The 22571-nt window shown below is 46.5% G+C and overlaps 1 protein-coding gene across 2 annotated transcripts in view; it reads right to left on the reverse strand.

Annotated features, from left to right (window-relative positions):
- The window catches only part of syde2 (synapse defective 1, Rho GTPase, homolog 2 (C. elegans)), an 84438-nt gene extending 75854 nt beyond the window's left edge, over positions 1–8584 (reverse strand). Inside the window, exon 1 of one of the 2 annotated variants that reach the window (XM_021604584.2) lies at positions 6085–8584. In XM_021604584.2, the coding sequence (XP_021460259.2) occupies positions 6085–8314 (2230 nt within the window). In that variant the 5' untranslated portion in view covers positions 8315–8584. The remainder of the gene's footprint in view (positions 1–6084) is intronic. The other variant, XM_021604586.2, reaches the window with a different exon arrangement.
- Positions 8585–22571: the final 13987 nt, after the last annotated feature.

Consider the following 22571-nt stretch of genomic DNA (forward strand, 5'->3'; position numbering starts at 1 on the left):
CTTTAATCAATAATTGACGATACATGAAATAACTAAACGAATACGAAAACAACAAACGGAACGTGAAACCTAATACAGCCTATCTGGTGAACACTACACAAAGACAGGAACAATCACCCACAAACACACAGTGAAACCCAGGCTACCTAAATATGGTTCCCAATCAGAGACAATGACGAACACCTGCCTCTGATTGAGAACCATATCAGGCCGAACATAGAACTAGACCAAAACATAGAAAGACAAACAGACTGCCCACCCAACTCACGCCCTGACCATACTAAATAAATACAAAAACAAAGGAAATAGAGGTCAGAACGTGACAGTACCCCCCCCCAAAGGTGCGGACTCCGGCCGCAAAACCTTGACCTATAGGGGAGGGTCTGGGTGGGCGTCTGTCCGCGGTGGCGGCTCTGGCGCGGGACGCGGACCCCACTTCACCATTGTCTTAGTCCGCCTTATTGTCCGCCTCCCTGGCTTACTCACCATGACCACCCCTCTCAATGACCCCACTGGACAGAGGGGCTGCTCGGGACAGAGGGGCAGCTCGGGACAGAGGTGAAGCAGCTGCTCGGGACAGAGGGACAACTGCTCGGGACAAAGGGGCGATAGCAGCTCGGGACAGAGGGGCGATAGCAGCTCGGGACAGAGGGGCGATAGCAGCTCGGGACAGAAGGGCGATGGCTGCTCTGGACAGAGGGACAGCTGCTCGGGACAGAGGGGCAGCTGCTCGGGACAGAGGGGCGGCAGCAGCTTGGGACAGAGGGGCGACAGCTGCTCTGGACAGAAGGGCAGCTGCTCGGGCGGCCCCTGGCTGACTGACGGCACTGGCGGCCCCTGGCTTACTGGCGGCACTGGCGGCCCCTGGCTTACTGGCGGCCCCTGGCTGACTGGCGGCACTGGCGGCCCCTGGCTGACTGGCGGCACTGGCGGCCCCTGGCTGACTGGCGGCACTGGCGGCCCCTGGCTGACTGGCGGCACTGGCGGCCCCTGGCTGACTGGCGGCACTGGCGGCCCCTGGCTGACTGGCGGCACTGGCGGCCCCTGGCTGACTGGCGGCACTGGCGGCCCCTGGCTGACGGGCGGCACTGGCGGCCCCTGGCTGACGGGCGGCACTGGCGGCCCCTGGCAGACGGGCGGCACTGGCGGCCCCTGGCAGACGGGCGGCACTGGCGGCTCCTGGCAGACGGGCGGCACTGGCGGCGCTGGGCAGACGGGCGGCACTGGCGGCGCTGGGCAGACGGGCGGCACTGGCGGCGCTGGGCAGACGGGCGGCGTTGGCGGCGCTGGGCAGACGGGAGGCTCAGCTGGTGCTGGGCAGACGGGAAGCTCAGCTGGCGCTGGGCAGACGGGAAGCTCAGCTGGCGCTGGGCAGACGGGAAGCTCAGCTGGCGCTGGGCAGACGGGAAGCTCAGCTGGCGCTGGGCAGACGGGAAGCTCAGCTGGCGCTGGGCAGACGGGAAGCTCCGGCAACGCTGGAGAAACGGAAGGCCCTGGTAGCGCCGGAGAGGCGGGAGACTCCGGCAGCGGCGCCGGACAGGCGGGAGGCTCCGGCAGAGGCGCCGGACAGGCGGGAGGCTCCGGCAGAGGCGCCGGACAGGCGGGAGGCTCCGGCAGAGGCGCCGGACAGGCGGGAGGCTCCGGCAGAGGCGCCGGACAGGCGGGAGGCTCCGGCAGAGGCGCCGGACAGGCGGGAGGCTCCGGCAGAGGCGCCGGACAGGCGGGAGGCTCCGGCAGAGGCGCCGGACAGGCGGGAGACTCCGGCAGAGGCGCCGGACAGGCGGGAGACTCCGGCAGCGCTGGAGAGGAGAGAGCCCCTGCAAGGATGGGCCGGAGAGACAGCCTGGTACGGGGAGCTGCCACCGGAGGGCTGGTGCGTGGAGGTGGTGATGGATAGACCGGGCCGTGCAGGCGCACTGGAGCTCTTGAGCACCGAGCCTGCCCAACCTTACCCGGTTGAATGGTCCCGGTCGCCCTGCCAGTGCGGCGAGGTGGAATAGCCCGCACTGGGCTATGCAGGCGAACCGGGGACACCGTGCGCAAGGCTGGTGCCATGTAAGCCGGCCCAAGGAGACGCACTGGAGACCAGATGCGTAGAGCCGGCTTCATGGCACTTGGCTCGATGCCCACTCTAGCCCGGCCGATACGCGGAGCTGGAATGTACCGCACCGGGCTGTGCACCCGCACTGGGGACACCGTGCGCTCCACAGCATAACACGGTGCCTGCCCGGTCTCTCTAGCCCCCCGGTAACCACAGGAAGTTGGCTCAGGTCTCCTACCTGGCGTAGCCATACTCCCTGTTAGCCCCCCCCCAATAAATTTTTGGGGCTGCCTCTCGGGCTTCCTTCCGCGCCGCCGTGCCTGCTTCGCCAACTCCATTCTCTGATAACCTGCCGCGCACTGCTCCATCGAATCCCAGGCGGGCTCCGGGACTCTCCCTGGGTCGGCCGCCCACCTGTCGATCTCCTCCCAAGTAGTATACTCCATGCCATTGCTGTCCATAACGTCCTCCTTTCGCTGCTGCCTGTTAACACGCTGCTCGGTCCGAGTGTGGTGGGTGATTCTGTAACGGCGTTCTTCGTTTGTTGAGAGAGAGGACCGAAATGCAGCGTGGTGATTACTCATGTTCTTTAATCAATAATTGACGATACATGAAATAACTAAACGAATACGAAAACAACAAACGGAACGTGAAACCTAATACAGCCTATCTGGTGAACACTACACAAAGACAGGAACAATCACCCACAAACACACAGTGAAACCCAGGCTACCTAAATATGGTTCCCAATCAGAGACAATGACGAACACCTGCCTCTGATTGAGAACCATATCAGGCCGAACATAGAACTAGACCAAAACATAGAAAGACAAACAGACTGCCCACCCAACTCACGCCCTGACCATACTAAATAAATACAAAAACAAAGGAAATAGAGGTCAGAACGTGACAAAACCTTCTTTTCTCTTCCCAGGTCCCTGAGCTAGTCTTTCTATACAGTGGGGCAAAAAAGTATTTAGTCAGCCACCAATTGTGCAAGTTCTCCCACTTAAAAAGATGAGAGAGGCCTGTAATGTTCACCATAGGTACACATCAACCATGACAGACAAAATGAGAAAAAAAAATCCAGAAAATCACATTGTAGAATTTTTAATGAATTTATTTGCAAATTATGGTGGAAAATAAGTATTTGGTCACCTACAAACAAGCACGATTTCTGGCTCTCACAGACCTGTAACTTCTTCTTTAAGAGGCTCCTCTGTCCTCCACTCGTTACCTGTATTAATGGCACCTGTTTGAACTTGTTATCAGTATAAAATACACCTGTCCACAACCTCAAACAGTCACACTCCAAACTCCACTATGGCCAAGACCAAAGAGCTGTCAAAGGACACCAGAAACAAAATTGTAGACCTGCACCAGGCTGGGAAGACTGAATCTGCAATAGGTAAGCAGCTTGGTTTGAAGAAATCAACTGTGGGAGCAATTATTAGGAAATGGAAGACATACAAGACCATTGATAATCTCCCTTGATCTGGGGCTCCACGCAAGATCTCACCCCGTGGGGTCAAAATGATCACAAGAACGGTGAGCAAAAATCCCAGAACCACACGGGAGGACCTAGTGAATGACCTGCAGAGAGCTGGGACCAAAGTAACAAAGCCTATCATCAGTAACACACTACGCCGCCAGGGACTCAAATCCTGCAGTGCCAGACGTGTCCCCCTGCTTAAGCCAGTACATGTCCAGGCCCGTCTGAAGTTTGCTAGAGAGCATTTGGATGATCCAGAAGAAGATTGGGAGAATGTCATATGGTCAGATGAAACCAAAATATAACTTTTTGGTAAAAACTCAACTCGTCGTGTTTGGAGGACAAAGAATGCTGAGTTGCATCCAAAGAACACCATACCTACTGTGAAGCATGGGGGTGGAAACATCATGCTTTGGGGCTGTTTTTCTGCAAAGGGGCCAGGACGACTGATCTGTGTAAAGGAAAGAATGAATGGGGCCATGTATCGTGAGATTTTGAGTGAAAACCTCCTTACATCAGCAAGGGCATTGAAGATGAAACGTGGCTGGGTCTTTCAGCATGACAACGATCCCAAACACACTGCCCAGGCAACGAAGGAGTGGCTTCATAAGAAGCATTTCAAGGTCCTGGTGTGGCCTAACCAGTCTCCAGATCTCAACCCCATAGAAAATCTTTGGAGGGAGTTGAAAGTCCGTGTTGCCCAGCAACAGCCCCAAAACATCACTGCTCTAGAGGAGATCTGCATGTAGGAATGGGCCAAAATACCAGCAACAGTGTGTGAAAACCTTGTGAAGACTTACAGAAAACGTTTGACCTCTGTCATTGCCTACAAAGGGTATATAACAAAGTATTGAGATAAACTTTTGTTATTGACCAAATACTTATTTTCCACCATAATTTGAAAATAAATTCATTAAAAATCCTACAATGTGATTTTCTGGATATTTTTTTCTAATTTTGTCTTTCATAGTTGAAGTGTACCTATGATGAAAATTACAGGCCTCTCTCATCTTTTTAAGTGGGAGAACTTGCACAATTGGTGGCTGACTAAATACTTTTTTGCCCCACTGTACATCCCTTTTCATACACCTAGTGGCTTCTATGTCTCTCTGTCCCCTCTTTCCCTGTCTTCTCCTGTTTGTCGACTTCAACAGGTATGGTTAGACAGTGGAAAAGTGCAGAAGAGGCTGAACTTTTCTTTGATGAGAGAAGAAGAGAGTAGAGTAGACAAAGATGAATAGAGAGACAGAGAGGGAAAGACAGAGCGAGATGAAGAGAGGGAGAGAGAAACAAAGACAGAGACATGGGAGATGAAGAGAGGGCTAGAGAGAAAGAGAGACAGCGACATGAGAGATGAAGAGAGGGATAGAGAGAAAGAGAGACAGCGACATGAGAGATGAAGAGAGGGATAGAGAGAAAGAGAGACAGCGACATGAGAGATGAAGAGAGGGATAGAGAGAAAGAGAGACAGAGACATGAGAGATGAAGACAGAGAGAGAGAAACAGAGACATGAGAGATAGAGGGAGAGAGAGAAACAGAGACAAAGATATGAGATAGAGAGAGAAAAAGAGAGAAAGTAGAAAGTTAGCAGCCAAACCATCTTTGGAAGAGCCAACAGCTGCCCTCCATCTCCCTCCCTCCCCCTCACTCTCTCCCCCTCTCCCTCCCCATGCTCCCCCTCTCCCTCCTCTCTCACCCTCTTTATTTCTCTCCCTCTCCGCTGCAGTCTGGAGATCACACTCTATTTCTAGCCCTGCACCAGAGAGAGTCAACAACAGCACCCGGTACATGTGGCCTATCACCCTATTTACCCTGGATGAGGCTCAACCCACCAGTCATACACATACCATGGAACACCAACCTGACACACACACACATCCATACCAACCATAGAAAATATCACAGGGAAACAACAAGAAAGAGATGTCACCTCACCAGCTAAACCTTACAACCTGCAAAAGTAGATATGTATCCCATTTCCTTAAAAAATAGGTCAGCAGATGAAAGGACAGGTTTTATGGTAATACCATAATAACATGGTAATATCAAAACAGGATATCCATTTGTGTTTCATGATACAGATGTTTTCATCTCAAATTATGGTCTCAAACAAACATTAATACAGATTATACATTTCATTGTTCAAGAGTAATGTTCATACCCACCACAACCATTATCACTGTTATCAACACCATGAGACTACAGAGTGAGTTAGTGGTTATTGTTACTACGACAGTGTGGCCCACTATAACCAATGTGCTATTCAGTGTTAAAATGGAAGCTACATTAGTGTGTGAAGAAGAAGAACCAGAACCCGCCACCAGTTAGACTAGAGAATCCTACTAGGAAAGCAAAGGGGCCGGTCAGACAGGCATTTATTCATTCCGTCCCTTTGCTTTGCATCCAGAGGGAGAGAAAGTGAGACCACCACCACCAGACCAGACGGAGTAGTTTAATATGGGTGAAGGAGGATGGAGGAGGACGACAGGGGGGAGATTCCCTGGATCGGAGAGTGGCTCCACCAGGGGGGGCCACCACCTCCCTTCCTACCTGACTGATGCAAAGCCTGGCTCTGGCATGGGACCACAGCGGCGGGTATGGCCCCGTGAACTCTGGTCGTCAGGGCTGCTGGTTTAGATCCACCTGGAACTGAGCTGGCCTGGCCCTGGCTGGGCCGTGGTGCACTATCCAGGCCACCGTGGGTGGCATGGGCTTGGGGCGTAGACCCCGCGATGCGCTGCTTCATCTCCGAAGACAACAGACGGCCTTTGTGCATCCACTCCTGCATCTTGTTGACGGTGACTCCATGGGGCTTGGCAGAGCCTCCCCGGTCCCATGCGCTCATCTCTCCATCTCGCTTGCTGTTACCACCCTGCTGGGTGTCTGCGTTGTCGGACGATCCAGTGAGGCTGTTGACCGAGCCACTACTCTCGTTCAACTTGAAGTCTTCACCGGTGTCTTGAAGCAGGTCGTCGCTGCTCGTGTCACCATTGTAGCTGGCCTGTTTCTCAAACGGGTCAGAGGCTCCAACAGCCTGTGGCCTACTTGCTCCATCCCCATTCTCACAGGCAGGGCTTTGGGAACCGAGGGCCTGGATGCAGGGCGCATTGTGCGCACCACTGCGGTATTTGATAGCTCTGTCACTAGTGGAACGCAGTAAGGGAGGCCCAATCTTGCTAGCAGATAGATTCACGAGGCTCTTGCTAATGAATTTTTTTTTGAGACTTGGATCCACTCGGTTTTCACTCAGCAGGCACAACAGGATGGAGTCTGTGTCAGACACCTGTTGGACACTGTGCTCTCCCGACGACCAAGCATCACTGTCCACATGCTTGATGGACAACCGTGAGCACATGCTGTCCCGAGAGTGACTGGAGGAACTTGCCTGATCTATAAAACCGTTGACACTGACCTGACCATCAAAACTAATATCATGCATGGTGTTTATAAGAAGGTAATAGGCCTCTTTCAACTGGCTCCGCAGTCTGTCTGTCTCCTGCACACTGTCGCTAATGACTTGTCCTTTAGGAACATCTTTACCCGACTCTATGGCTTCTATTTTATCTGAGTTTTTTCTATCATTTGGACCTAACGACTCAGATACATAAAAGGGAAGAATTACATTATCATAATAATCATCATCCTCGCTATCTAGAGAGTAGTGTCGGAGTGCTCCTTCTCTTGCGCATATGAAGTGGGAGGCCACATTAACGTCGCATATCTCTAATTCAGTGGGGAAAAATGTCGGGCTCTGCAAATGGGTCACCCTAATGTTGTCCCCTGTAAATTCAGGCGAGCTCCCGTAACTCTCTATGTTTCTAATCACAATGTTTTCCTCGGTGTAATTACTGTCCGGATGATGCCCACACGGGATACCAGGCGGACACATTTGCGTCCCGTTATTTGTAACATTTGTTTTCAATATTTGGTTGTGGCCAGGATGCACGTTTGCAGTAACTTTGAAATCATTTATAGACCTCTGCCCGTTGTCTGCCTTGTAGTTGTACACAGTTTGATGGCAGGAGTCGTCTGTCTGCCCGTGGCTTACTCGAGTCTTTAGATCTTTGTCAAAGCAGACATTTGTTCCATTACTCTTTGAAGCAGGATAGTGGCCATTTGTCATTTTAACTACCCCATCAGGCCTTCTGTGGTATATAATGTGATTATTAGGACTATTGCTCCCAAACCCTATTGAATCCCCTGCGCTATACTGTCGCGGAATGGGGACAAAGTGTTTTCTCTGTTCGTGTGCTCTACCTATGTGTCCTTGTTGTAATTGTCCAGAGAAGTAGCCGGGCCCTTGTTTATGGATTCTGATCATCTCGTCTCTATCATTCCCCTCGTACTGAGTTGCTCTTTGAAGTGAGACCCCCAAGAGTTCCTCATTTACTCCACCCCTAATCCCGGAGCACCCGCTACCCTGATTGTCCCCCGGCCCCCGGCTAGTGTTTATGTGCATGTTAGCTGAAGCCTCGTACTGCTGGGGAAACTCACTCGTCTCAACAACTCCTACCGTGCTCTGCTCTTGATCTAATCCAACCTTGTTTACTACAATGTCGTTAACGTAACTATCGTTACCTCTCATGATGTTGTCTGTCAGACAATGCAACTCTGCGAACATTACTACTGGACGAGTTTGGCCGTCTGGGTTTTGAGAAACTTTTCCTTTACCTGCTCTGCCCCCATTAGTCGCAGCGCCGTATCCACCAGCCGGCGTCCCTTTCTTAGATTTCTTCCCCCGAAGTTTTGCTAATAAATTCCTCCTCAGAGGATCAGCCATTCCTTCCTGTCCACCGGTGTTTCTCCAGTTTCAGCACACGCTCTCAGATGGGTAGAGATCGAGTTTGAGCACCCTTTCTGCGGACAAAATTCGCCGGGCGTGCAAAGTCCTCCCCATTCTCCACTGTCACCTCAAAACTGTCCGCCTCGGCCTCACTGACTGGCTTTAGCTACTTAGCTCACTTGCTCAACTGCGCCTCTCTCTCTTCTCTCTCCGCTCTCCGGCCCCTTCCTCTCTGCTCTCTCCGACCCCCCTTCCTCTCTGCGCTTGCTGTTCAAATATTTGGAATATTTTCTGGCGGGGGTGATAGGCGCATTGCGCAAACTCGTACGCAAGCAGTATAATATTTAGCTACCTGCTACATTGTAGAACTTCACGACAATATGTTAAGAATTTGTCAACATTTGGCTGCGTTTACACAGGCAGCCCAATTCTGATATTTTTTTCTAACTATTTGGTCTTTTCACCAATCAGATCAGCTTTGAATAAGAGCTTGCTTGTGCTGTGAAAAGATCTGATGTGATTGGTCAAAAGACCAATTAGTGGGACAAATATCAGAATTGGGCTGCCTGTGTAAACGCAGCCTAGTATGCCACTGACACAACATGTGCCATTGTATCCTAGAGGCAACATGTGACAGATTAGCAAATCACTGGTTACATTCCAGTGAAGCTATAAACGCATGAATAAATCCCCACTGAGTCCATATAGGTCTAGTCAAAATAGGCATAATAATAATAATAATAATACATGATAATATTAAGTAATAAGCCAGTCCAGAATCTATAACAACTGATAGCTATAATCTTTTAAACTGTGATTATTTATAAGTGTTTATTAGCAACTTGTTTGTCAATCTCAAGATCTGTTCTTGACATTTTCTATTAAGGTATCTTTACGTTTACTCAAATGACAATAAAGTACTTTTTCCACCAAAGCACAGAGAAGGATGAATGAATAAACGCTAATGTCTACAAAGTAGCCTATTGCGTGCCTGCATCAATCAACTGTAAAACACTTGATTTCTTATGGAGTTCTCATCATTTATGCCTTACAATTTCTGTATTTTCAGTCTACATTACATATATTTGTATGTTACTACCTGTACTTACACAGCAGATACAATGTATTTACACAAGTTAATATTCCCCTTTAGTCTGGAATAAAACCTATGTGAGGTTGCCAGGATTTGATTTGATTTTTTATTTAACCTTTATTTGACTAGGCAAGTCAGTTAAGAACAAATTCTTATCTACAATGACGGCCTACATCGGCCAAACCCTAACCTGGACGACGCTGGTCCAATTGTGCGCCACCCTATGGAATTCCTTCTTTCTAAGTGAAAATCCTTTTTCACATTCAAATCCCAGTCCTGACATGTTTAATGAAAGTACAGGACCATGAGCAGTAAATAGCCTCTGATCAGGTTTTAAATCAACACCTTCACTGGTAGATAGCTGTGAAGCATTTCAGCAGAGAGAGACACATCTGTCTTCTGCCTGCCACAGAGGGAATCATGTTGGACAGAGTGTCCATACAGATAAATATGATTAACTTATTTTTTGCCTGCGCTACAGACAGCTATATTGGTCTGATGAATTTTCAGGAGAGAGGGAGTGAGAGAAAGAGAGGGCATTTGACTCTGTATGCAGACCACCACAACATTAACTGTGCACAACTATTTAGATTTTTCAGGGGGTGCTGCAGAATCCTTAGCACCCCTACCTCTATGCAAGTAGCCTTGAACAAAGTCTGGATAATCATGGTGGGTGTGTAAGGAACCATTCAGGAGACATCTCCTCCTCAGTATGACTCCATATTTAGAGGAATAACAACACAGTCTCTCTATCCTTTCTATGTTAAAGAGGATTTCTCATCATGCTAACATCAGCCAAAAACGTCATCCAAAACTCACTTGACCACAGGCAAAAGGGGCAGATTTTTAGGAGCTCCAGTTCCTCTTGTAGAATATTAGCTCAAAAGTATTGTGGAGCTCCTGCACCTAAATATAACCAGCACCGGCACCAATTTCAGTCCAAGTCAGGCACGGCTTACATTTGTATATGATCATATACACTGAGTATACAAAACATTAGGAACACGTTCCTAATATTGAGTTGCACCTACCCCCTTTTGCCCTCGGGAACAGCCTCAATTCGTCGGGGCATAGACTACAAGGTGTCGAAAGCTTTCCACAGGGATGCTGGTCCATGTTGACTCCAATGTGCTTCCCACAGTTGTGCCAAGTTGTTTGAATGTCCTTTGGGTGGTGGACTATTCTTGATACACACGGGAAACTGTTGAGCGTGAAAAATCCAGCTGCAGTTCTTGACACAAACCGGATCGCCTGGCACCTACTACCATACCCGTTCAAAGTCACTTAAATCTTTTGTTTTGCCCATTCACCCTCTGAATGTCACACATACACAATCCATGTCTCAATTGTCTCAAGGCTTAAAATCCTTATTGAACCTGTCTTCATCTACACTGATTGAAGTGGATTTAACAAGTGACATCAATAAGGGATCATAGCTTTCACCTGGAATCACCTGGTTAGTCTATGTCATGGAAAGAGCAGGTGTTCTTAATGTTTTATACACGCAGGTGTATATCTCTCTATTATGCGTGGGAATACTTTGGAACAGATTTCCAAAATCTAAATTACTTGGAGCTGATTTGCTGGTGTTTTACAGTCTTTTCTGTTCAACAATAAAAACATTTTTTTTAAATCACTCGCGGGACATATTCGGTCTGCGTGCTTCCAGTTGGGGAATCCAGCTTTAGGAGAATAAAACAGAGTACAATGTCTGTAATGATCGCATGCACCCCCAAGTAAAACACTATGATAAGCATCTGTTATTGCTGCAGAGCCATGTAGACCTGTCACCTTTACGTGCCTCACTGATAGATTAGACCTTGTCTGGGCAGCTATTTACTCTTATTTTTTGTTTAAAAGCTGCACTGTTGGTTATGGCTTGTAAGTAAGCATTTCACTGTAAGGTCTACTACACCTGTTGTATTTGGAGCATGTGGCAAATAAACTTTGATTTGATTTGATATTTACAGGTCAAAGCTTACAGGCAGGCACAGAGACGAGGGAGAGATGGAAAGGAAGAGAGTGACAGAGGGAGAGAGATAGATGGGGGAGGAGAGAGTGGTAGAGAGAGAGGGAGGTAGGGAAAGAGGGGGAGAGAGAGAGACAGAGAGAGAGAGAGAAAGAGAGGTCATTTTATTCTATATGCAGACCACCACAACAACAACTGTGCATAACTTATGGCACACGGCATAAGTGAACATTGTTGTATGTGAAAGATGTCTCATTGCACAACTACTTTCAACATGGAAAGCAGGAGCCTGGAAATGGGACCATGGGTTATTGCCATTTCCAGGTTCAGGTTATTACTATTGCTAAACAGTTTTTTAAAACATTTTTGCTAATTTATTACAAATAAAAAACAGAAATACCTTATTTATATAAGTATTCAGATATTTTGCTAGGACACTCTACATTTTGTTCAGGTGCATCCTGCTTCCATTGCTTATCCTTGAGCTGTTTCTACAACTTGATCGGAGTCCACCTGCGGTAAATTCAATTCATTGGCATGATTTGGAAAGGCACACACCTGTCTATATATGGTCCCACAGTTGACAGTGCATGTCAGAGCAAAAACCAAGCCATGAGGTCAAAGGAATTGTCTGGAGAGCTCCGAGACATGATTGTGTCGAGGTACAGATCTGGGGAAGGGTACCAAAACATTTCTGCAGCATGGAAGGTCCCCAAGAACATAGTGACCCCCATTATTTTTAAATGGAAGAAGTTTGGAACCACCAAGACTCCTCCTAGAGCTGGCCATCAGGGCCAAACTGAGCAATCGGGGGAGAAAGGCCTTGGTCAGGGAGGTGACCAAGAACCCGATGGTCACTCTGATAGAGCTCTAGAGTTTCTCTGTGGAGATGGGATAACCTTCTGGAAGGACAACCATCTCTGCAGCACTCCACCAATCAGGCCTTGATGGTAGAGTGGCTAGACGGAAGCCACTCCTCAGTAAAAGGCACATGGCAGCCCACTTGCAGCTTGCCAAAAGGCACCTAAAAGACTCTCAGACCATGAAATACATGATTCTCTGGTCTGATGAAACTAAGATTGAACTCTTCGGCCTGAATGCTAAGCGTCACGTCTGGAGGAAACCTGGCACCATCTCTATGGTGAAGCATGGTGGTGGCAGCATCATGCTGTGGGGTTCACCCTTCTAACAGGACTGCTAAGCATACAGCCAAGACAATGCAGGAGTGGCTTCAGGACAAGTCTCTGAATGTCTTTGAGTGGCCCAGCTAGCGTCCGAACTTGAACCCGATAGAACATCTCTGGATAGACCTGAAAATAGCTGTGCAGCAACGCTCCCCATCCAACCTGAAAGAGCTTGAGATGATCTGCAGAGAAGAATGGGAGAAACTCCCCAAATACAGGTGTGCCAAGCTTGTAGCGTCATACCCAATAATTCTCTATGCTGTAATTGCTGCCAAAGGTGCTTCATCAAAGTACTGAGTAAAGGGTCTGAATTCTGTGATATTTCTGGGGGTTATTTTAAATATGTTTTTGCTTTGTCAATATGGGGTGTGTAGATTGATGAGGAAAAAAATAAAATTTAATGAATTTTAGAATGAGGCAGTAACGTAACAAAATGTGGAAAAAGTCAAGGGGTCTGAATACTTTCCGAAGGCACTGTACTCTTATCTCCACCAGCACAGCCAGAAGAGGATGTTTCTTCCTAGGTTCCTGCCTTTCTAAGGAGTTTTTCCCAGCCACCGTGCTTTTACATCTGCACTGCTTGTTAATAAGGGTTTTAGGCTGGGTTTCTGTATAAGCACTTTGTGACATCTGCTGATGTAAAAAGGGCTTTATAAATACATTTGATTGATTGATATAGGCTACATGTTTATACTAGTAAAAGAGGATAGCTACTTAAACAACTATGAACAATAATCACAGAAGTGAGCAGTGGATGACTCAAATGATCTGAAATAGTGAAGAGAGAAATACAGTGTTACTACTGTGTAATAGATCTGTTTTATACCATCAACATTACAGGATAACTACTCAAGGCTATCATAGATTAACCTATAAAACACAGACATGTCAGTTTAGTTTTACGTCCTAAAGCATAACATTGTCAGTGAAGTCACATGGCAAAGCAACATTCCTTACATTCTCTAGTAGAATGCTAGTATCTTAGTAACATTAAAGTTGTGCAACAACCAGCGTTGCCAAGTAGTGAGAGCATCTTAGCCTGTTCCAAGTGCCTTGTACATGTAAGAGCACATTGCAATTTACTCTGCAAGCTTTTTCTACAACTCCCTGATACAGCAGGGAAAGAACAAAGAACGGGACGTTTCTTTTTCTTTTTTCAATCACTCGCTTTCCTCTTTGAGATGGAAAAGCAGAACATCTGCTTGGCTGGCCCCCATTCAGGCCAGCCTGGTCAGGGAGTGTGTGTTTGTGTGTGTTGGAAAGAGGGCTTTGCAGCTGCTGGAGCGCTTGTCCTGATGGCTGACCATTGTTCCCAGTCTCTCCCCCTAGCTTATTTTATGGGCCTTTCCTTTTCTCAGTGTGCACCACAACTAAATGTATGTCCATGACACTGAGTCTTTCTCTGGGTATAAATTAGACTGGATCCCTAACTGTCAGAACTGCAGCGTTGCCAAGGGCCTCCTCTATGATCAAGAGTGACTATTCTTTTTGCATGCTTTCCGCTGTATCCTCCCGCTATCTGGAATTTTATTTTACCTTTATTTAACCAGGTAGGCAAGTTGAGAACAAGTTCTCATTTACAATTGCGACCTGGCCAAGTTAAAGCAAAGCAGTTCGACACATACAACAACACACGGAGTTACACATGGAGTAAAACAAACATACAGTCAATAATACAGTAGAAAAATAAGTCTATATACAATGTGAGCAAATGAGGTGAGATAAGGGAGGTAAAGGCAAAAAAGGACATGGTGGCGAAGTAAATACAATATAGCAAGTAAAACACTGGAATGGTAGATTTGCAGTGGAAGAATGTCCAAAGTAGAGATAGAAATAATGGGGTGCAAAGGAGCTAAATAAATAAATACAGTAAGGGAAGAGGTAGTTGTTTGGGCTAAATTATAGATGGGCTATGTATAGGTGCATTAATCTGTGAGCTGCTCTGACAGCTGGTGCTTAAAGCTAGTGATGGAGATAAGTGTTTCCAGTTTCAGAGATTTTTGTAGTTCGTTCCAGTCATTGGCAGTAGAGAGCTGGAAGGAGAGGCGGCCAAAGGAAGAATTGGTTTTGGGGGTGACCAGAGAGATATACCTGCTGGACCGCATGCCACAGGTGGCCAGAGAGCTGACAGAAGGGGGGACTTTACCTAGCTGGGTCTTGTAGATTACTTGGAGCCAGTGGGTTTGGCGACGAGTATGAAGCAAGGGCCAGCCAACGAGAGCGTACAGGTCGCAGTGGTGGGTAGTATATGGGGCTTTGGTGACAAAACGGATGGCACTGTGATAGACTGCATCCAATTTATTGAGTAGGGTATTGGAGGTTATTTTGTAAATTACATCGCCGAGGATCGGTAGGATGGTCAGTTTTACGAGGGTATGTTTGGCAGCATGAGTGAAGGATGCTTTGTTGTGAAATAGGAAGCCAATTCTAGATTTAACTTTGGATTGGAGATGTTTGATGTGAGTCTGGAAGGAGAGTTTACAGTATAACCAGACACCTAGGTATTTGTTGTTGTCCACATATTCTAAGTCAGAACCGTCCAGAGTAGTGATGCTGGACGGGCGGGCAGGTGCAGGCAGCGATTGGTTGAAGAGCATGCATTTAGTTTTACTTGTACTTAAGAGCAGTTGAAGGGCACGGAAGGAGAGTTGTATGGCATTGAAGCTCATCTGGAGGGTTGTTAACACAGTGTCCAAAGAAGGGCCAGAAGTATACAGAATGTGTAGTCTGCGTAGTGGATTAGAGACTCACTAGCAGCAAGAGCGACATCATTGATGTATGCAGAGAAGAGAGTCGGCCCAATAATTGAGCCCTGTGGCACCCCCATAGAGACAGCCGGACAACAGGCCCTCCGATTTGACACACTGAACTCTATCAGAGAAGTAGTTGGTGAACCAGTCTAGGCAATTTTTATTTTATTTTACCTTTATTTAACAACGCAAGTCAGTTAAGAACAAATTCTTATTTTCAATGACGGCCTAAGAACAGTGGGTTAACTGCCCGTTCAGGGGCAGAATGACAGATTTGTACCTTGTCAGCTCGGGGGTTTGAACTTGCAACCTTCCGGTTACTAGTCCAACGCTCTAACCACTAGGCTACCCCTGCCGCAATAATTTGAGAAACCAAGGCTATCGAGTCTGTCAATGAGGATGTGGTGATTGACAGAGTCGAAAGCCTTGGCCAGGTCAATGAATACGGCTGCACAGTATTGTTTTTTATCGATGGCGGTTAAGATATCGTTTAGGACCTTGAGCATGGCTGACGTGCACCCTTGACCAGCTCTGAAACCAGATTGCCTAGCGGAGAAGGTGTGGTGGGATTTGAAATGGTCGGTAATCTGTTTGTTGACTTGGCTTTCGAAGACCTTAGAAAGGCAGGGTAGGATAGATATAGGTCTGTAGCAGTTTGGGTCAAGAGTGTCCCTCCCTTTGAAGAGGGGGATGACCGCAGCTGCTTTCCAATCTTTGGGAATCACGAAAGAGAGGTTGAACAGGCTAGTAATAGGGGTTGCAACATTTTCGGCAGATAATTTTAGAAAGAAAGGGTCCAGATTGTAGGGGTCCAGATTTTGCAGCTCCTTCAGAGCATCAGCTGACTGGATTTGGGAGAAGGAGAAATGGGGAAGGCTTGGGCAAGTTGCTGTGGGGAGTGCAGTGCTGTTGACCGGGGTAGGGGTAGCCAGGTGGAAAGCATGGTGACAGAGTTTCCTATCCTCAGTGCAGTGGGCAGCTGGGAGGAGGTGTTCTTATTCTCCATGGACTTTACAGTGTCCCAGAACTTTTTTGAGTTTGTGTTGCAGGAAGCAAATTTCTGCTTGAAAAAGCTAGCCTTGGCTTTTCTAACTGCCTGTGTATATTGGTTTCTAGCTTCACTGAAAAGTTGCATATCACGGGGGCTGTTCGATGCTAATGCAGAACGCCATAGGATGTTTTTGTGTTGGTTATAACCAAGGGCTATATCTGTTCCTGGTTCTAAATTTCTTGAATGGGGCATGCTTATTTAAGATGGTGAGGAAGGTATTTTTAAAGAATAACCAGGCATCCTCTACTGACGGGAGGAGGTCAATATCCTTCCAGGATACCCGGGCCAGGTCGATTAGAAAGGCCTGCTCGCGGAAGTGTTTCAGGGAGTGTTTGACAGTGATGAGTGGAGGTCGTTTAACCGCTGACCCATTACAGATGCAGGCAATGAGGCAGTGATCGCTGAGATCTTGGTTGAAAACAGCAGAGGTGTATTTATAGGGCAAGTTGGTTAGGATGATATCTATGAGGGTGCACGTGTTTACGGCTTTCGGGTGGTACCAGGTAGGTTCATTGATCAGTTGTGTGTGATTGAGGGCATCAAGCTTAGATTGTAGGATGGCTGGGGTGTTAAGCATGTTCCAGTTTAGGTCACCTAGCAGCACGAGCTCTGAAGATAGATGGGGGGCAATCAGTTCACATATGGTGTCCAGAGCACAGCTGGGGGCAGAGGGTGGTCTATAGCAGCGGCAACAGTGAGAGACTTGTTTTCAGAGAGGTGGATTTCTTAAAGTAGAAGTTCAAATTGTTTGGGTACAGACCTGGATAGTAGGACAGAACTCTGCAGGCTATCTCTGCAGTAGATTGCAACACTGCCCCCTTTGGCCGTTCTATCTTGTGTGAAAATGTTGTAGTTAGGGACGGAGATTTCAGAGTTTTTGGTGGTCTTCCTAAGCCAGGATTCAGACACGGCTAGGACATCCAGGTTGGCAGAGTGTGCTAAAGCAGTGAATAAAACAAACTTAGGGAGGAGGCTTCTAATGTTAACATGCATGAAACCAAGGCTATTACGGTTACAGAAGTCATCAAAAGAGAGCGCCTGGGGAATAGGAGTGGAGCTAGGCACTGCAGGGCCTGGATTCACCTCTAAATCACCAGAGGAACAGGGGAGGAGTAGGATAAGGGTACGGCTAAAAACTAAAAGCTATGAGAATTGGTCGTCTAGGACGTCTGGAACAGAGAGTAAAAGGAGGTTTCTGGGGGCAATAAAATAGCTTCAAGGTATAATGTACAGAAAAAGGTATGGTAGGATGTGAATACAGTGGAGATAAACATAGGCATTGAGTGATGATGAGAGAGATATTGTCTCTAGAAACATAATTGAAACCAGGTCCAGGTGTAATCGCATGTGTGGGTGGTGGAACTGAAAGGTTGGATAAGGTATAATGAGCAGGGCTAGAGGCTCTACAGTGAAATAAGCCAATAAACACTAACCAGAACAGCAATGGGCAAGGCATATTGACCTTAAAGAGAAGCATGCTTAGTCGAGTGATCATAAGGGTCCAGTGAGTAGTGAGGTTGGTTGGGGTCACGGCGATTCAGACGGCTAGCCGGGCCATCGGTAGCAAGCCGGCAGAGGATGGAGTTCTGTTTTTAGCCACCTCGTGCGTTTCCGTCGGTAGATTAGTGGGGTTCCGTGTGGTAGAGGGGACCAATCCAATTGGCAAAATAGATATAGTTATAGTGACCCAAGAAAATTGTCCGATAGACCTATTCAGATAGCAGCCGATAAGACAGCCGCAGATGGGTGTTCAGGTAACGTCGCGACGGAGAGGCCATTTGGATAACTCCCTCGGGCAGATAACGTCGGTAGTACCGTCATGAAGGCCCGGTGGGGCTCCGCATCGGCAGTAAAACGGGTCCGGATAGGTGTTTGTAGCCCAGGAGTGGCTGATGGAACTCTTCAGCTGGCTAACTCCGGAATAATTGATGTTTGCTCCGGGACCAATGTAAGCCAATAGTCACTTGGATAGCAGCTATCTAGCTGCAAGATCCAGGTGTAAATGTCCAGAGCTTGCGGTTGAAAGCCGGGGATATGGAGCGAAATTAGGTCCGGTAGGCTCTGGTCTGAGTCACGTTGTACAAAACTGGGGATAGCTTTTCGAGCTAAAGGATAGCTGATGACCACCAACCTTGGTTAGCTGAATACAAACGTTAGCCAGTAAACTGGCTAGCTTCTATTGTGGATTTCAGATTTGAGGTGAATAATACTTTTTATTTTTTATTTGGTGAGGCGGGTTGCAGGGGAGTGTTTTGAAGTTGAGTTTTTAGAAAAGAAAATATCTAAAAAGATATTTGAAGAAAAGATGTAAGTATATTTACTTGACATGATGAAGACAAAATTATGAATGATGAGAAGACCATGAAAACAACACAAACCCAATATTGTATGTCTTCAGTTGAGAACACAGTTGTTAAATGTTCTATTCTCTTTTCAAAATGTCTGGGAAAATACAGTAGCAGTCAAACTGACAGTTTATTGTGATATTGTCCCTAAAGTGAATTTTTAAAATTTGTTTATACATTGAAATGCAGACATTAATCTGTACTCCAACCACTGCCAAACAATATGTTGACATCACATCACAACCCCTTCCCTAAAATCTTGACACAGCTTTATTAGTAGTACACACTGTTAAGCATCTAGACAACACACTCACCAACAAATTGACACACACAGACCAGGGCAGTGTTATCTCTAAGCCTCCAATCCAGTGCATGTGTTTGCTACTCGACCTGCTCCGGCCACTTAAGCCTCTTGATGCAGGACAAGACCTTTACAGAGATGTAGAGATACACATCTCGCCTATTAGCCTATTAGCTACCGTTAGCCACTTAGGGCATGGCTGGGCTCAGTGGGTTGGGGCTAGCCCTCCTGCCCTGCCTTTCCCTCTGCTTGGCTTTATCAACAGACAGCCACTGACATGTTTATCATCACAGTCAGACTCTTTGTCTCCTGTCTACCTCTTTGCTTCTGTTCACCATTCATCACCAATCTCTCCTCTCTGGGTCTGGCTCCACTTTACTGCCATACATCATTGATCTCAGGCCTGTCCAGGTTCTATTAAGTGAATGGGGCCATGGCCTGTGTGTGTGTGTTTGTCTTTCCTCTATAAAATCACTCACAATACCACTCAACGAAATGCTCTGGTCTACTATACACTGTGCACAAAGCATTAGGAACACTTGTTCTTTCCATGACAGACTGACCGGGTGAATCCAGGTCAAAGCTCTGATCTCTTATTGATGTCACCTGTTAAAACCACTCCAATCAGTGTAGATTAAGGGGAGGAAACCAGTTCAAGGAGGGTTTTTAAGCCTTGAGACATGAATTGTGCATGTGTGTGCCATTCAGAGGGTGAATGGGCAAGACAAAATATTTAAGTGCCTTTGAACGGGTCTGGTAATAGGTGCCAGGTGCACTGGTTTGTGTCAAGAACTGCAACGCTACTGGATTTTTCATGCTCAATAGTTTCCCGTGTGTATCAAGAATGGTCCCCCACCCAAAGGACATCCAGCCAACTTGACAAAACTGTTGGAAGCATTAGAGTCAACATGGGCAAAGCGTCCCCGTGGAATGCTTTCGACACCTTGTAAAGTCCATGCCCGACAAATTGAGGCTGTTGACTAAATATTAGGAAGATTTTCTTATTGTTTTGTAACCTCAGTGTAGGTTTATAACACTACCTGTAAAGAAATGTAATGAAAACACACACACACACATCTCACTAACACACGTCTGATGTACATCTGCAACAGCAACGTGTTGCCTTACGTTCAGTGGTGTAAAGTAACTAAGTAAAAATAGTTTGAAGTACTACTTAAGTATTTTTTTGGTTATCTGTACTTTACTACTTATATTTTTTTTACAACTTTTACTTTTACTCCACTACATTCCAAAAGAAAATATTTACTTTTTAATCCGATACATTTGCCCTGACACCCAATAGTACTCATTACATTTTTAATGCTTAGCAGAACAGGAAAACGGTCCAATTCACGTACTTATCAAGAAAACATGTGGTCATCCCTACTGCCGCTGATTTAGCGGACTCACTAAACACAAAAGCTTTATTTGTAAATTATGAGTGTTGGAGTGTGCCCTTCATCCGTAACTTAAAAAAACAAGAAAATCGTACAATATGTAAAGTGCAGATCCCATGTTACATGAGCTGAAATAAAATGTGCAGTTTTCTAAAATGTGCAGTTTTGTCACACAACACAATGCCATAGATGTCTCAAGTTTTGAGGGAGCGTGCAATTGGCATGCTGACTGCAGGAATGTCCACCAGAGCTGTTGCCAGAGAATTTAATGTTAATTTCTCTACCCTAAGCCGCCTCCGTCATTTTCTATTAAGGTACATTATCATTCCTTTTACTAAAGTATGACAATAAAGTACTTTTTCCACCACTGAGTAGAAGCACAGAGAAGGATGAATGAATAAACTCTAATGTCTACAAAGTAGCCTATTGCGTGCCTGCATCAATCAACAGTAAAACAATTGATTTTGAATGAGTTCTTATCATTTATGCCTTACAATTTCTGTATTTTCATTCTATATTACATATATTTGTATGTTACTACCTGTACTTACACAGCAGATACAATTGATTTACACAAGTTAATATTCCCCTTTAGTCTGGAATAAAACCTATGTGAGGTTACCAGGATTTGGGGCCTTTTTCTACCACTGCTTATGTTGCCTTACATTAAGCATTTAATGACAGATTTAAGAAAGGATTTGTCCCTACTAGCTGTTATTCCGTGTTTTCCACTGTGCAACATCTGTTTGTCAGTATGGGCCGGCCAGTGGTGTGAAAAGTAACTTCTAAGAAACATCTGCCTGTGGCCCCTGCTGGCAGTGTGAAGAGAGAGACAACACAGGACACGTCTCTCAGCACTCAGCAGACTGGGTTTAAATACTACTCGTCATCTTTCAAATACTTTGTGCTCTTGCTCTTGCCTGTCTGGAGTTGTCAGATGGGCAGTGTTTGCAGGTTTTGGACAATTCTATTGGCCAGGCAAGCTCAATCAAGGAAAGATAATGTAATTGAAATTTGAAATAGTATTTGAACCCAGGTCTGCTCCTCTACACAGCACCCACCACCTAGCATTCCCAGCGAGCCTTGGTGACAGCCTGACAGCCCTTTTTTTCTGGCACTTAGCAGTCCTCAGGGTGTAAATACAGACCACCACACAGCTCACCAGCAGTTAGATAATAGCCGTGGCCAGAGTCATGGGATGAAATTATAAGTGGATGTACCATCATAATTTGGGTTTGATACTGCAACTAGCACATTATGGAAAAAAATGTCTTAATTAACTACAGTTGAAGTCGGAAGTTTACATTCACCTTAACCAAATACATTTAAACTCAGTTTTTCACAATTCCTGACATTTAATCCTAGTAAAAATTCCCCGTCTTAGGTCAGTCAGGATCACCACTTTATTTTAAGAATGTGAAATGTCAGAATAATAGTAGAGAGAATGATTTAATTTCAGCTTCTATTTCTTTCATCACATTCCCAGTGGGTCAGAAGTTTACATACACTCAATTAGTATATTGTAGCATTGCCTTTAAATTGTTTAACTTGAGTCAAACATTACGGGGAGCCTTCCACAAGCTTCCCACAATAATTTGGGTGAATTTTGGCCCATTCCTCCTGACAGATCTGGTGTAACTGAGTCAGGTTTATAGGCCTCCTTGCTCGCACACGCGTATTCAGTTCTGCCCACAAATTTTCGATGGGATTGAGGTCAGGGCTTTGTGATGGCCACTCCAATACCTTGACTTTGTTGTCCTTAAGCCATTTTCCCACAACTTTGGAAGTATGCTTGGGGTCATTGTCCATTTGGAAGACCCATTTGCGACCGAGCTTTAACTTCCTGACTGATGTCATCTATTTTGTGAAGTGCACCAGTCCCTCCTGCAGCAAAGCACCCCCACAACATGATGCTGCCACCCCTATACTTCACGGTTGGGATGGTGTTCTCCGGCTTGCAAGCCTCCCCCTTTTTCCTCCAAACATAACGATGGTCATTATGGCCAAACAGTTCTATTTTTTTCCATCAGACCAGAGGACATTTCTCCAAAAGGTTCAATCTTTGTCCCCATGTGCAGTTGCAAACCATAGTCTGGCTTTTTTTGGCGGTTTTGGAGCAGTGGCTTCTTCCTTGCTGAGCGGCTTTTCAAGTTATGTCGATATA

This window comes from Oncorhynchus mykiss, chromosome 5 (genome assembly GCF_013265735.2).
Source record: "Oncorhynchus mykiss isolate Arlee chromosome 5, USDA_OmykA_1.1, whole genome shotgun sequence".
NCBI classification, from domain to species: Eukaryota; Metazoa; Chordata; class Actinopteri; order Salmoniformes; family Salmonidae; genus Oncorhynchus; species Oncorhynchus mykiss.